At 44.8% G+C, this 15717-nt stretch overlaps 1 protein-coding gene across 6 annotated transcripts in view; it reads right to left on the bottom strand.

Annotated features, from left to right (window-relative positions):
• TSC22D1 (TSC22 domain family member 1) overlaps positions 1-4679 on the bottom strand; it is a 91145-nt gene extending 86466 nt beyond the window's left edge. For 3 of the 6 annotated variants that reach the window (XR_010742942.1, XR_010742943.1, XR_010742944.1), the window contains exons 1-2: positions 4105-4678; positions 629-3486 (exon numbers count right to left, since the gene is read on the bottom strand). Coding sequence is in view for 1 of the 6 variants with exons in the window: in XM_066313316.1 (XP_066169413.1) it covers positions 629-3453 (2825 nt within the window). In the remaining 5 variants the exon portion in view is untranslated. Of the gene's footprint in view, positions 1-628; positions 3487-4104 lie in introns of all 6 variants that reach the window. The other 3 variants (XR_010742941.1, XR_010742940.1, XM_066313316.1) reach the window with 2 other exon arrangements.
• Positions 4680-15717: the final 11038 nt, after the last annotated feature.

The following is a 15717-nucleotide window of genomic DNA, read 5'->3' as shown; positions in this document are numbered from 1 at the left end:
GAGCAGACCCACCATGCATTACTGCTTTGAAGGAAAGCCATCAAGCCCAAAAGTACCCCAGGTTCAATTCAAAGAGCCACAACAGTGTTGCTGAATATCCCTTATCCCACCATACTCATTTGCCTAAAGCATCTCTTGGCTGTCAAAGAGGATTTAAATACAGCACTGAATCACAACTGGTCCACCCTTAGTGAAGTCAATACTTGAAAAAGAGAATCTAAGGCAGGATGAAGTCTAGGCTTGTGGAAAAAAAAATACCTAAGAATAAATATTAATTATTTCCATATAATAAATAGTCTAAACTGCAATCACCACTAGTATACCCACACTCTACAGTATTCTTGGCTTCCTCAACACAATGCGAATATACACACTGAACAGACTGTTAAGCACAATTTAACCACACAGTAGTTTCAAAGCATAATCAATACAACCCACCCCATCAAGAGAAAAAACAACCTCTTTAATACAATATCTGCATGTGCTGAGACCTGAGAAATAGTATTTTAATTAGACAGAAACATCACACAGGTTCATTTCACAGAATGGATTGTAACAAGACCTGCAAGTTAGTGCAAATCAAACTATCAGAGAGTCCATCTTTTAATAAAGTTACAGGCAGTCTTACCTCTCATCCTCACCATCTACAAGAGGCGTTGTCAACGGCAGCACCTTCAATGGGAAGAGGGAGGCCGAGGAAGCCATGCTGCTGCTACCGCCATCTGAAGCGGCCGATGCTCCACCACCGCTCTCGACGCCGGCAGCCTGAGGTAAACCCACCAAGGAAGGTTCTGTAGGGCGTCTGCCGTCTTCCATTTGGCTTGCAATGGACTGAGCTAGTGATTGTGCAGGGAACTGGGTAGAGCTTAGTGGCATCTGCTGTGGCACACTCTGTGCCACTGGCATACCTATACTTGTTGATATCAAGGGAGGCTGGCTAACACTTTGAGCCAAACTGCCGTTCTGCACAGCCGAAGCCTGTGCTATATTCTGTGGCTGTCCCAAACCTACAGAAGCAGAAGGTATGCCAGGAGGCACAGCTGAACCAGCTTGATTTGGTGCAGGAACAGTACTAGCAGAGGGTATAGGGCTTACCGCAGGCAGCTGCTGGCCAGTCATCCCTTGGACTACAGATTCCACTCCTTGTGCCTGTGGCTGTACAGGTAACAAGGTGTTTTGCTGAGCAATGACCATTTGTTGAGGAAGGCCTGTAGCGCTAGCCTGTAATCCCTGCTGCATTATTCCTGTCTGCACAGGCTGCACTACTTGGGAAGATGGAGGAGCAGCGGTTGATGGCATAACCGGAGGTGGAATTTGGTTTGTAGCAGATGGTGGTTGCACCACAGCAGCTACGCTTCCTTGCTGCCCAACATTTAGCATTTGACCACTGGCAGCTACACCTGGTATTGCTGCTGGAGCATGTGCAACAGGCTGAGCTGGGGCAGCAGCTGGATGTGCTTGCACTGAAGGCTGCATGCCCTGTGCCTGGGCAACAGGAACCGGTTGCCCAGTTCCTACTCCTGTGGAACTTGGCTGCATGGCAGCAGCTGGAGTCTGAAGGATCTGCTGATGTTGAATGTAGTCTGGCATAGCCCCTGTGACAGAGTTTTGGTTCACTGGCTTAACGTGACCTGCGGCCATCTGTGTAGGAACCGGCTGCTGTTGCTGCTGCTGTCCGTACTGCAACTGCTGCTGCTGCACCACTGGCAAAGTCTGCACAGGCTGTGCCGGCTGCGAATACGGCAGCTGCTGCTGAGCCATGCTCTGAAGGGCAGGCTGCTGGTGGCCCAGAGATGGAGATACACCTAGTATATTAACTGGGGCTGGCTGAACCCCAGTAACAGTGGTTAGACTGGCCTGTGCAGGAGGTTGGACCCCTGGCTTCTGCTGTGGATAGTTTACTTCTTGAGAATGCAGCTGGACTTGTGCAAGCTGTGATTGAGAAACACTCTGTGGTATACTAGATGCTGGAATTGCTGGAGGAGCAGCACTGCTAAAATCCATCTGCTGCGGACCCACACCTTGAAATGCTTGCTGCTGTACCACAGTAGGTGCTCCCATTTCTCCACTTCCCACACTTTCTGTATAGTGACTCAGTGTGCTTACATTGCTGCTAACAGAACTCCCACTGGTGCTCTCCCTTTCAGAAGTCACTTCAAGCGGGTTTTGTTTTATCGTCTCTACTGCTTTGTTTACTGCTACTCCCTCTGAAACTGCAACAGTGTTTTCTTTATCATAGAATTCAGTGCATGTCCATCTACCTTTTTTGAAAGGTTCAGAACTAGAATCTAATTTTACAACCCTAAACCTTGACGTGCCAGATGCAGGCTGCTGCTGGCTTGATCCCACTGCCATTCCTGCAGCTGGATTAGTAACATTGTTAATGACACTAGAGGAAGCGCTCGTACCATTGCCAACACCACTCAAGATATTCACATTAGCATTGCTGCTAGTTCCAGACAAAGCATTTACATTACCAGTACTCATGATGTTGCTTAAATTTATAGTACCAAGCACATTGCTTGCCACACTAGAACTACCACCACCAATACTATTTAAGGTACTAGTTCCAGCAGCAGGACTTATACCTAAATTGCCAGGAGTACTTGTAGTGCGGATATTAGACACGGCAGATGCCGGGGACCCAGTAGATGATGCAGCAGAAACTGGTGCAATTGATACAACATTGTCAGAGCTTCCAGTTGTTGATAGTTTTCTAAACGATGGACTGGGCGGTGGTCCTCCAGAAACCGGGGCACTACCCACCCCAGGATGCGATGGATGATGGTGTCCATGATGGTGGTGGTGAAGATGGTGGTGATGATGAACATGATGGGGATGAACACTTCCATTGATCACAACACTCTGCTGTGGGTGATGAGGCAGAGGAGCATGCTGTTGAGGAAGATGAGGCTGGTTTGGAGAAACAGCCCCAGGAGTCTCTGCCTCTTGGAAGTTATTTAGAGTCTCTTCAGAAGAGCTCCTCTCAGGTTCTCCCAAGTCAGTGGCTCTGGATAAAGACACATCCAAGATTTCTGAAGACGACAGGTCTTCAGTGTGAGATTCATCCAGGTCATCGTAGCTTTCCGTATCCTCAGCTATGCTGTTGTTAGAGCTCATACTAGCTGATATTTGAGCAGGGGTCACACTGGTAATTTGAAAGCCACTTTTCTTTTTCATTTGCGCTCCAGTCTGTGCAAGGGGCTGTGGCTGGAGCTGAGACTGCGAGAGGAGGTTCAGGCTTTGTGGATGAGGGGGTGTCGGCTGTGGACCCGCTGTTGAAGCTGCTGCAGGAGATGGAGGCGGCGGCTGGACCAGCAAAGGCGGCTGATAATCCTCGGCAGAGAGGGCAGCGCTCCCAACGCCGGTACCTGGTGCAGTGGGAGCAGTAACGCAGCTGCTGCCGCTGCTACTGCTGCTGCCCCTTCTAGGAAACATCGCCGGGTGCGCCATCTTCCTAGCACTAATGTCTGCGGCTGAGTCAGGCTGGTGCATTGTATCGGGTGTATTTTAAGAGTGCAATCCCCCGGTATGGAAAGAGACAGACAGACACACGCACACACAGTTAGCTGTGTGCTCAGGGCAGGGCAGACACCACCACGCACAACCCCCACCGACTCCCGCAGCGCACGGGCTGAGGCGGCTCGGCACCGCCGCTCACCACCAACCCCCTCCCCTCCCCTCCTCCTCCCCTCCGAGACAGGGAGGGGGCGAGCACCGGTCCTCCGCCGCCTCTGAATGTGACACTTTCTATCCTCCGCCATTCACTTTCTTTCTCCCTACCACCCTCCCCCCCGCCTCCCTTTGATTTCTACCACCACCTCCCAGTTCGGCCGCCCCCCCTTCCCCAGCCCCTCGCCTGCGCCTCTCTCGGGAGGGCAGCCAGCCGGCCGCGCCGGGGGCGAGCCCCTTCCTCCTCCCCGCGGAGGCTCCGCCGGGCGCCGCGGCTCGCCGGCAGCCGGCAGCACCGCCCTCCCTCCCTCCCTCCCTCCCCGCCTCGGCGAGGGCAGCCGCGGGCCCGCAGGGCAGCCCGGAGGGGCGGCCGGCGCCCCTCGCCATCACCGCTCTTAGTGGTAGGAGCAGGGGGAAGGCGCGGATACGTACAGGACTGGCGCACAGCAGGGCGGCAGCGGCAGGCTGAGCCGGGCAGGGACATCCCCGTCAGTGGCAGCCATGGAGCTGAATCATTTTGGGTATCAGAGAGACGGAATAAGGACGGAAGAAAAGCAGCTGCAGTAACCCGACAAGAGAGTCCATGAAAAGGAGAGAGGGAGGAAGGGAGGAAGGGGGAGCCAGCCAGGCAGCCTCGCTCTCCTCCCTGTGTCTGGCTGTCTCTGGAGGAGGCTCCGCTCCGCACGCTCTTCCTTCCCCCTCCGCCGCCTCCTCCCCCTTTATAACAGGCGGCACCCGCTCGTCCTCCGCAGAACCGCGCCTGGAATCCGTCCTCCTCCTCCTCCCGCGTGTGCGTCCGCCCCGTCCTTTCTTCCCTCAGGGTCTACTCCCGGCTTCCCCGCCGCCGCGGGTCTCTCCCTCCCCGTGCCTGCCCCGTCTCCTCACGGAGCGCTGGAGGAGGCGCCGCGGGGGGGAGGAGGGAGCGCTCGCCAAAGGGGAGGGCGGGCGAGAGACAACGTAAGATGGCGGCGGCCGCCGCGCACGCGCGCCCCGCCGGCAGACATAAAGCCCGTCTGGCCGGGGCCGGCGGAAATGGGGCTCGGCTCGCGTGGCGGAAATGGCCGAGCGGCGCCGAGCCCGCGGCGGGCGGGGGCGTCCCGGCTTGGGGAGGGGGCGAGGCTACGGCCATGGCGGGCGGCCGCCCCCTCCCCGGCCGCGTCGTGCACCCGCCAGGTGCCCCCTCTCCGCCCGCAGCATGACTGTGCCTCACATGACCTGCCGCCGCCTCCCTCCCCCTCTCCTCAGCTCCGCTGCAGATTTATTCAAGTTATTCATCACCTTCTCTCTTTCCTCCCCTCCCTCGGTCCAGAATATTCCTGCCCGCTCCTTCCCCCGCGCACAGGGAGGAGAGCGGAGTATGCGCGCATCCCGCTTGCTCGGGGCCGCCTTTCCCTTTGTGCCCGGGGCGGGCGGCTCGCCCCGCGGCCCCGCTCCGTCCATCCCCGGGCCGGGTGGCCGCTGCGCCCGGGCTCGGGTGCAATCGTTCATCTGCATCCACATCTGCGTCTGTGTGCGTGGAGGAGCTTCCCATGAAAGCTCCAAACGAACCCTACCGAAACATGGATAGATTTTTTTAAAAAATTGATAAAACCCCCACCACACCTTACTACACGGGATCGAGGTGAAATCAGCCGACCTTCCTTCACCGTTCCAGTGACAGCATCGTCGGAGCCAGGCGGCAAAGCTCAACACGCCCACCACAGTGAGGCTACTCCCATCCCATCCCGTTCAATCCCATCCCAAACGGAGCTGGCTTCTCCCCTTCGGTGAGCAAAACCCACCTGATCTCCAGAGACACTCCATGCACACATATCTGCCAGATTTTCCTTCTCAACCTTGTGCCTGTTGGCTGGCACACAGCTGCCTGGAAGGTATCTCATGGTCCCACCATGATCAATGGATCCAGCCAATGGATCCCCACCGCTGACATTGCTCTACCTCTCCTGGCAGAACTCTTTCCAGCTGGACTTTCTGAGCTCCATAGGTGGGATGTCCTGCATTCCTACAGACACAGGGACAGGTTCACACCCTCTGCCCTGCTTCTCCAGGAGCCTGGTGGTATGTAGGGTGTGCACCATGCCTGGAGAGCTGCTTGTATTCCCAACTCCTGGCAGCATGGCCTTGCCTCCAAACAGAAGCATCCATGAACAGGCAGGAGGTGGGTCAAAACACTGCTTTGAAATTGGTCTGGCTTGCCTGGAATGGTGAAGTGTTCAGGACTTGAAGGGCTCAGGCTGATATTGTAACCTGATTATGGAGCCCTCTGGTTGGTACAATCAACAGGGCACGGAGAAAAAACAGGCCTTGGCTCTTGCCATGGTGAATATTTAAGCATATAAGGAAGAGTAGTAGAGCTTTAATGGGAAAAAAAGTTGTGAGAGTCCAAGGTATTATATCATATAGCTGAGTCATTAGAGAGTTCCTATGGGAGATGTAAATGTTAGTTCCTTCAGGCAGAGAGGTGATTTGAGTCTTCCATGTTTAGTGTGTGGCATTTAATCACCGAGGAACTAAAATCCTGCTTTTCTTGCTCCGTTTTGTGAAAAGGGCAAGGATTCAAGGTCACACACAGTGAGAGCTTTTGTTGCCTGTTCCTGGATTTCACCCTTCCATCTTGCCTCGTCCTGCTAACCTGGCTTATCTAACTCTCATTTGCTGTGGGGATAGGGGTGGCTTTTGAGAAAACCCTGCCTTTTGCAGTTTAATTCCTTTTATCTGGAATGTAGGCAATTCAGTGCAGGTCTCCAGGTACCTGAAAGGTAGACTTGCAACCCTTGCTCCTTCCATGGCTGTACTGCCTTTATACAGACACTAAAGAACAATCGACACATACTGAAATAAGATTCTTCTTTCCTGAGGGCAAGACAATATTATTTTTTTAAACTGATAGTCAGATAGAAGCCCATACTTAAAGACCATGCTACCTGAAAGTGAGCTGCCTCCATGTAACCTTTGCAGATTTTCGGACAGCATCACAAAGGTCCCCACAATCTGTCTACATCCTGACCTCTGGTGCAACACTGAAATCTTAGATTGTCTTTAATGAGACACTCACATCTCATTTTTGAGATGAGAGCTCAACACTGAGAGTCAACTGCCGTTAAAAGTCCCTGTTCTGTCTGCTTATAACTTTCCCAGAAAAATTACCTTTGAGGACTCGAGTCTTCTAGGAAGAGTTGCAGCTCCAAGATGATTTTTTGAATGTTTGAACAAAGTCCAACTACTTTTAAAGTACATAGGCTATGAATACAGATGAGTTGATTTTTAGACTTAAAAAATAGTGCAAAAACAGCTTAAAAAGGATTGAACTATAAAGTTTGTATGCACTTAATATCAGTGAGGCTGAAAAAGAATAAAAAGAGCAGTAGTATTATTGATTAAATGTTTGCTTTGCTCATGCTAATTAGCTTATATTCATTTTGAGTAGGTGGGCTGCTTCACAGTGCAGTGTGTGAAATGGGGATTTTTTTTTTTAATTGGGTCCATATAGTTCTCTTCTTATAAAGAGAAACTGATGAAAAAAAAGAAATTTAGATAACAGTGTTAACTTATCTGCATAATGTGGTCACTGATCTGTCTGTTAACAATCAAAATAATGGTCTAGACTAGACAAAACACATTGGAAGTGGCATGTTGGAAATTTTTTTGATGCTGTTTGTAAATATGAACGTTTTCATGTTACATCCTTTTTCTTTACTTATCTATTTTTTTCAGGTGTAAGCTTACTTCTCTTTCTTTTTTTTTTTTTTGTAAGTGTTAGTCTAAGCATAAAAATGGGATTCTCATATTAACAATTTTAATTGCTTTTCATATCCGTTAAACTGTAAGAAATTAAAATTAAACCACTGAAATTTATAATTGTTTTGGATTGTGTTCTTCAAGGTGGGAAAAGAAATTTCATCATATCCCTAATTTACAAAACGTCAGATATTTAAAAATTTAGTCACCACACAACTAACCATGTGTAGAATGTAAGTGAAATTACCCACTAGTTATTCCAAACAGGTCTACCTGCTATTTTTTAATTAACTGTATTGATCAGCCAGCTGGAACCAGAGTTACTTGTGTCATCACTGGATGGACTCAGCAGCTTGTTGACCATGGTCAGAGCTCATGACTACAGGGCAGACAGTCCTGCAGTCCCTTCATTACCTCAGCTGCAGACCGAAGACTGCTGGAGGGTTGCCAGGATAAAGGAATCCCTTTGGATTGCATCTCCCACGTACCATGCTTCCCAAATGAACAAGCACAGAAGAGCTTAATGCAGTCCTCACTGCCAGGCAGGGAGAGTGAGTGTCTGTAATAACACTTATTTCAACTTTAAAATCTTCTGATTCAGGCTAGTGCAAAAGAACAAGATCTTCACAGTGTAAATATTTAGAGATCTGTCTCCCGTATATGTAATGTTTCTTCAGACAGGAAACAACAAGCCTTGTTACCACCACAGATTCTCCAAGGATACCAAAAGAAGCAGTATTTTAATATTTTCTTTCTTCGGCTCCTTTGCTGTTTGACACAGTTGTGTGCATTCATCCTAGCATATGCAGTAGTTTATGTCTTTATACCAAGTAATTATAAAGCCAACAAGCAGGAATACTATGGGGGTTTTATTCAAAACAGTCAGAATCCTGACAAATCAGTCTGATGCGTGCTTTAAATCCTGTGTGACTGCTTCATAAATAATTTTTTTTTAAATTTAATGAAAAGAATTTTTTTCTCATGAAGCTGCCATTGTTGGTTTAGACAGAAAACTTTTCTCTGTTCATTAATATTGCTGACTGTAGTCTCTAAGTTAATTTGCAAAAATGTGTTCAATTTTTTCTTCCTTCTAAGAGAAGAAGTCATAAGAAAATTCTCACCTTTCAGCCCTGAAAAAAGTGGTAATTCTGCTTCTGCATTTTCTTAGAAAGTTCAAGTCAAGTCTTGATCTTCCTTTCTTGTTTTGTTTTTAGTTGGCTGGTTAGTTGGTTGATTGAGTTTACTGATTCCAAAACGCCTACTGAGACATTTTCCATCCCTTATTTAAATTCTTATTAAATAGTGTTAAACGTTTGGGAAAGGGAGGTTTTCTCACAAGTTTTTATTAAATAAATGCTTGCAGAAATCCACAATTCTAGCAGTCTTGGGGAAAAAAATTAGTTCTCTTTAGACTAGTAAGGTATATTCCAATGCCAGTATACACAAAATCATATCTTTCTAGATCACCTGGAAAAGTTGTTTTAAAATACTCATTGTACCTGCACTTGGGGAATGTGTCCAAGTAGGTAGTCTTTTTTTAGTGGGGATTGCATTCAAATTCAGATTTAATGAAAAATATTTAGGAGCTTTATCATTGCTTTAAGCTTTATAGGTGTGTAGGCTACATACAAGACGATATAGATTGTATTGTGGGAGCAAGGGTTAAAAGTAAATCCTCCATCAGCCTATAACTAAGGAATTAACAGCCAAAAGATCATTATGATTTTATCACTGTATTCATCTTGCTCTCCTTTATTCCTCCATTTTCTTTTAAATTTGTAGTCAACTAATGAAATTGCATCTTACAGAAGTGCCAAGTTATGGAAAGTATTTCCCAGATACCTCAACATGCAACTGTAATGAATGCAGTACCACTGTAGTGTGAGATCATTTATTTAATTAAGTGTTTGTAGACTACAGGTCTTAGATTGCTAACTGTTTGATCTTTGATTAGTCAGCCAAATGGTATATATAATTTAGCTGAAGATTAAATAAAATAGATGATCAAATCAATGGAAAATGGTCCAACAGTTAAACAGAGCTTTCCTCCCCTCCCCCCTCCCCTCCCCCCCCCCCCCCCCCGCTGCTTGCTCTTTTTTTTTTTTTTTTTTCTGGTAAATCAATGAGCAAACTAGCGAGTCAACCATGTTTTTTAGATTAGTTTTAGTTTTTATGAATTAATCATAAACATTTGCATAGGACTGCTTAAAAATGCTGAAAATGTGAGCTCTTAGTTTGTAGTTCTCAGTTGCAAAGATTGTGTGGAATTGTTTTCTTTTGACTGATCCTAACCCTGATAGAGGAGAGCACTTAGGAAAATGCTTTGTTTAGAAATGTACTTAGTGTTCCCTCACTACACTGGGAATTTTGTGATGTCTTAAAGTTTTGTGATTTATATGTGGTTTTCTTGAATGGTCAGGAGTGAATGTGTCTGTTATGAAAAAGCACAAATCTTTAAAATCTCAGCCTAGAATTAAATTTTGGTTTTCCCCTGAAGAAATGGGTTTCTTTGATGCTGAATTCTTTAAAAAAGTAGAGTGTATAGTTAGTTAGAATATAGTACAGCCACACAATTCTTTTCGTATTATCACACGTTAACTGGAGGCAGATAGGATGTTCTGATTGTGGAGGGTACAGAGAAATTCTTCTTGAACTTATTTAATGGTCTGAAGCTTGTGTATCTAATTTTCATTTCCCTTTTGGCTGTGTCAACAGTATTTCTGGCCATTTAAAACACATTCTGTGGTAGCAAGTATTTGTTTGCAGAAATCCAGAATTTTCTATGGGACAGTGCTTGAGCAAACTTCAGCTTTGTTTTTTATATGCATTAGTTTTAGTGTAGCTGAACTGCTTACTGAAAGCAAGCACAGACTGGTCATGAGCATAGCAGAAGTACACGCAATTTTTGTCAATACTCACTTGCTATATTTCCTGATAACTCCAATAATAAAAGTTATGTATACTACACTATTTCTCTGCTAAAGGACTTAGAAACTCATTCACAGTAACAGTAAATTTAATTCTTCTACATTTGCGAGGTCTTTGGTGTGTTTCCTTACGTTATGATTTTTCAGGCGTCTTGTCTCTGATTATCTCTGCATTTTAAATACTGTATGTGTCACTTTTGCTTCTGCACACATACATTGACAAGCTTTGAAAGTCATATTAAAAATGCCCTTGTGACAAAATTCAGTGGGAAACAGGTTTAGGATTTCCAACTCAAGCACAAGGAAAAAATTTGCCTTTATCACTTTCAGTAGGACAAAAGATATGCAAAGTCCTGACAGTTCAAACACACAGTCAGAGGCTTAACTTCAGTCATGTGAATAGTGCCTTTGACTATTAACTTCTGGTCACCAAACCCCTAAAAACTTAACATTAAATGTGTAAATATTTGTAGGCTCAAAAGACAAAAAGATGAGGTATGTGCTAAGGTGTGGCCTTATGGAGACTTAGAATTTTGTTTACCTTTAGTTGGTAACACTGTTGAGTCCTTACCAAGAAGAAGGTTACTCATTATGCTGCCAATATTTTTTTGAAAGATGCTGACATTATGCCTGATGGAGCTTTGTGTCTTAACTTAAAAGCCAGCCCTACAATATTTCCTGGCTTTAGGATCAAGCCACATTTCCAGTTTTACCTTACCTCCAGTTATTAAGGCATTTTAACTGCTGTTCATAAGAAATTAGAGAATTCCCTATTTTAAATAGGTCATCAAACAAAAATGCATGCTGCTATTGATTGGAAAGGGCTTTATTCCTGCTCAGTCTTAATACCATTATTAGTAGTTTCAGCATGGAAGCACTGATGAGAGTTTAAAACCCACTGGGGTTACTTGGCCCATCTCACTGCTGAATGAATTCTTAGATGACACATGAGGAAAGGCAGAAATAGTGTCAAAACACATCTCAGACTGTGCTGATGGAGCCCCTCCTACTTAAATAAAGGGCAGTATGTCAGTGTGTCTGTCCTGTGAGACAAAATATGGTGGCATTATAAGTGAGGGAATTGCTTCCTGCAGCAAACACCCCGTGCTCAGTGTCTCCCAGTTGTCTCTTAAACCATCTGTGGGAAGCAAAAGACAAATCCTGGTCAGCACACATGCTGAATCGAGCTCAGTAACATGCAGAACACTTGCTCTCAGTTTGACAGGTGCCTCCTCAGCAGCCTAGTGGGGATGGTCAAAGGGGAATCCTTGGTGAGAGGACTTCTAACAACTCCCTCTTGGCATGGGCTGCAGGATATGGTACTTTTTTCTTGGTGCATAAAGGAGGGAGTTAATGGGATACAAATGAAATTCATAGACGTGACAATGAGAGGTGGTTTGTCAATCACACAGGTCCAGGAAATAACATGCAGACTTAGTATTTCCAGAAGTATGTTTGCTTAGTTTGCGTGCTTAGTAAACACAAAATTAGATCTGTTTTTGGAATATAAAATGGATGCAAAGTAACATTTTTAATGTTTGGTGACATTTGTGAAGATGGTGTTGCTGGTATGCCGTGTGAATTGTAATAATTTTAGAACATTGTGGTACTAGAAGTATATTAAAGAACAGGAAATAGCCCAGAAAAAATGCAGCAAAAAAGTGAGGTTGGAGAAAGCAGGAGTTTCACTTATAATATGTGTGTGTTTGTGAGTGTCCTCAGGTTGAGGCATTAAATCACAAGATAATCATCTGTGACTATTTAAAGGGGAGGGGTAGTATTTCAAAATCCAAATTCAGCTCACCCCCCGTGAGGTACCTGAATTAGAAATGCTGCTGTAACATTGCTCATACAGAGCAGGAACCTTCACCTACAAACTCTGCATCCTCTGGAGCTGTCTCCACTGACTGCTAGGAGAATCCGGGGTAATTAGATATCTAGCGTGTGTCTATCAATAGGCAGCTTGGATAAAGTGGGAGGTATGTGAGCCCATGGCATCAGAAAAAGAATATTTAGACTGAACATCAGAATAAACAGTTTGGAAGGTACCCTGGACACTAACAGTGAAAGACAGGCCATGAGAAAAGGGTAGAAAATCAATTCCAGTGACACTCAAATTTAGCCAAGATAAATTACTGTACAGAGTAATCCTCTGTTTACCAAGAGAGGGTTCATATAATCTGTAAGATTATTCCTACCATTAATATATACAATACTCTTATCTGGCAAAGGATATCAATCAATAATTGAAGGCCCCTACCTGATACCAGGATTAAAGTGACAAGTGATTATCCAGAGCAGGAAAGAATGTGATTTTATTCTTTAACATTATGCTGGGGAATAAAATCATGTTCTTTATATAGATGAATCTATGCATGTATATGAACATGTGAATACATATGTGAATATTTTTATCTGTGGTTTTATATATGAAAATATACGTTGTGTATATATATATATATATAAACATCCTACATATATTAAGATTATACATATAATATTATACATCATATTATATGTATAATCTTAATATATGTTTCCTAACTGAAGCTTGGTGATGCTCTCAGTGTCTGCTAATTGACACTTCTGCCTCCTCCTGCTGTGACATGCCAAAGGTGCTCTGGGCTTGGTTTGGCCTGGCCCATGTGGCTGAGAGCTCCTTACCATGTTTCTTGTCTTCCTTCTTCCCAAACTGGACATCTCTCTACAATTTATGTGAACATGACCCCCCAAACCTAATACTGGCAGGTAGATGAAAGCAGATTTGTGCGTTCAGCTTCATGTTACTGATATTGTTGTTTTTTCTCTGCTCTGGCATCCACTGCTTTTGGAGGCAGTGATGCTTCATGGTGATTTAAAAAGTGTTTGAGAATGCCAAATCTGTATTGTACAAATTTCTTCACTGTACAGCTTCTAACAACTATCGGAACAGACCTTTAACCTATATATACAAATTATATACCATGTTCCTTAACACACTTAAATGCATTTGTTAAGGTGCTGATTCTGTTTTTTTTTTTTTCTTCATTTGTCTTCTATCCTACTTTTCACTTACTTTCTGTAACTCTCTCTCCTTTCTGATGCTTAAAGTATTTTCGTTCTCTGCAAAACTTCCCCTTAGTTTCAATCCAAGAACAGCTACATATAGCTGCTACCATTTTCAAAATACTGCTTTCAGGCTTCCAGTTAGACCAGCTTCTTCTCGGGTAGGGTCACACAGAGGTTATGCTGCTTCTCAACTAATCCTCTGAGGCCTAGAAACAGGTTTTTCAAGCAGAATAAATAACTCTGCTGAGCCATTACACCCATTGCAAAGTGTTAAATAGCTGATTTCAGTGTTTTTGTAGACAATGATGAGTGAATACTGCATTTAGTTTCTTTTTTTAGCCTGCTTTCCTAAGGAAACAAAGCTTACACAACTGTTCTGCCTGACTGTCTGTCTGCTTGTCTGTCAGCCCCTCTTTAATAACTCTGAACCTGTTCGTTGATTTCAGACTGGAACAGAGATCCCAAAGGTATGCTGACACTGAAGATCCTTCACTTGTGCAGCCTAGGAAAAGATGAGGTCCTAGCACAGGCTCCGGGGAACAACAGGTGACCCCCCTGCTATTTGGGGTGGCAGTGGCCAGAGCACTGCGGTTCATGGCAAGGTCTGGCCACCACATAGCCCTCTCTGGAGGCAAAAAAAGCTTGAAGAGGGGCAATGTTGAGGTGAGGAGAAAATGTTGAGGTGTTGGTGAATTGGGAAGTATGGAGGTCTGCTCTGTAGCACAGGAAAAGTCTGTAGGCAAGTAAGTGTTGTTATTGCTGTTATTCATGGAACAAGTGCATTTATGACAAACAAAGATGCATGCAAAAAGAGTTTCCTTCCCTAGAGTTTATCTCTTTGTGTGTGTGCACATCACGGACTCATGGTGCATGTGTATTCATTTTTCAGTTGGTTGGCTTAGTCTTGGATTTGGGTCACTAGGTGCCACTGAAATGCAAACAGATGTTAATAATATTGCAGCAGAATGTAAGATTTCATTCTCTTGTACCCAAGAGATGGAGCCTACAGCTTGCAATTTTCAAAGTTCTCATGGGCATTCAAGTTTCCTGCTCCTCCAAGTCTTAAATCTTCTCAGCATTGCTACAATTTCCAGCTGTTTATCCTTGCAGGAGGCTGTTCTTCAGATATCCAGTGTGTAGCTAGCTACTTGGTATTTGTCCTCTGTGTCTCTTTGTGCTGTGGAAGATGAGACTTGGCAGCTGCTGGTTAGCAGACTTCATACTCTAAGATTTTAACATCTTCATGCTTTAGCCATGGAGTTCACGGTCTGAATTCTTAGTTGCCTCTACTGATAGCAAATAAATCATCTGATTCACATGTTAAGCAATAAAGGTGCACATAATTACAATGTCTTAAAAAAAACAATCATGGTGGCAGCTACTACAAACAAACTAGAGAACAAAATCTGAACAGCTAAATGAATACTAAAAAAGAATAATCATGCATCTGGCATCCAGGGCTGAGAGTTTCTGTATCATATCTGAAATGGGTTGCAAGTGGGAATGAATTCTAAATAAGGTGCCATCAGCTAAACAAGTCATTCTGTCAGAAACAGATTTAATGAGGACTATTTCCTGGAGGTTTGTGCTTCATACTTGGATTCTCCCTTGTCTAATATGGTAGTGACCTTGATCCAAGCTTTTCGTCTGGATGGGACATCCTTAAACACTTCCCTTTCGAGTTTCTCTGCCAGTAGCTGTACTACATCAAACAGTCCCAGGGAACACTTCTGGCCACTTGAATTCAGTGCTCTGTACTGTCAAATTATCCAGTTGGTGCTTTGTGTGGTGCAGACCTGTGTCTGTAACAGTGTCCCAAATGGATCGGGAATGCAGTGTGGGAGTGAGCTTTGGCCAACACCATTTCCATCAAGTAGCTGGCCTCTCTGTTTTGCAAGGCAAGAGCATTTTGTGACATGGGCTATTCACAGCCTGCTGCCCTTAATAGCAGAAAATGGTCCTGGAAAATTAATGTAGGTATATAGATATACACTATAGGGGTTACACCTTTTCCTTTGGACTATTGATGTATGACCAGAGCTTTTATCCATTAACTAACTGCCTATTTATACAGACCCACAGAAAATAAGCGTATTAGGAATCTTTGCTCTGCTGTCAGATTTGGCTGGAAGTGACTGAGAGCTTCAGCGTTACTAGTGGGTGATAGACAGTGATGGGAAGAGGAATTCATAGCCATGCAAATGTACACACATATTTATGCATGTATGTGCCCTTGCATGAGGGCTGCAATCACAAACCTTTCCTAAGGAAACCAGGCTAGAAATGTCATGGCCAAACACAAACTGGTCAATCTGGTGGAGTGTGCTCTCTC

The sequence above is a fragment of the Sylvia atricapilla genome, chromosome 2 (genome assembly GCF_009819655.1).
Source record: "Sylvia atricapilla isolate bSylAtr1 chromosome 2, bSylAtr1.pri, whole genome shotgun sequence".
NCBI lineage: Eukaryota > Metazoa > Chordata > Aves > Passeriformes > Sylviidae > Sylvia > Sylvia atricapilla.
Note: the sequence above shows the minus strand (reverse complement) of the source record. Positions and strands in the feature narration are given on the sequence as shown.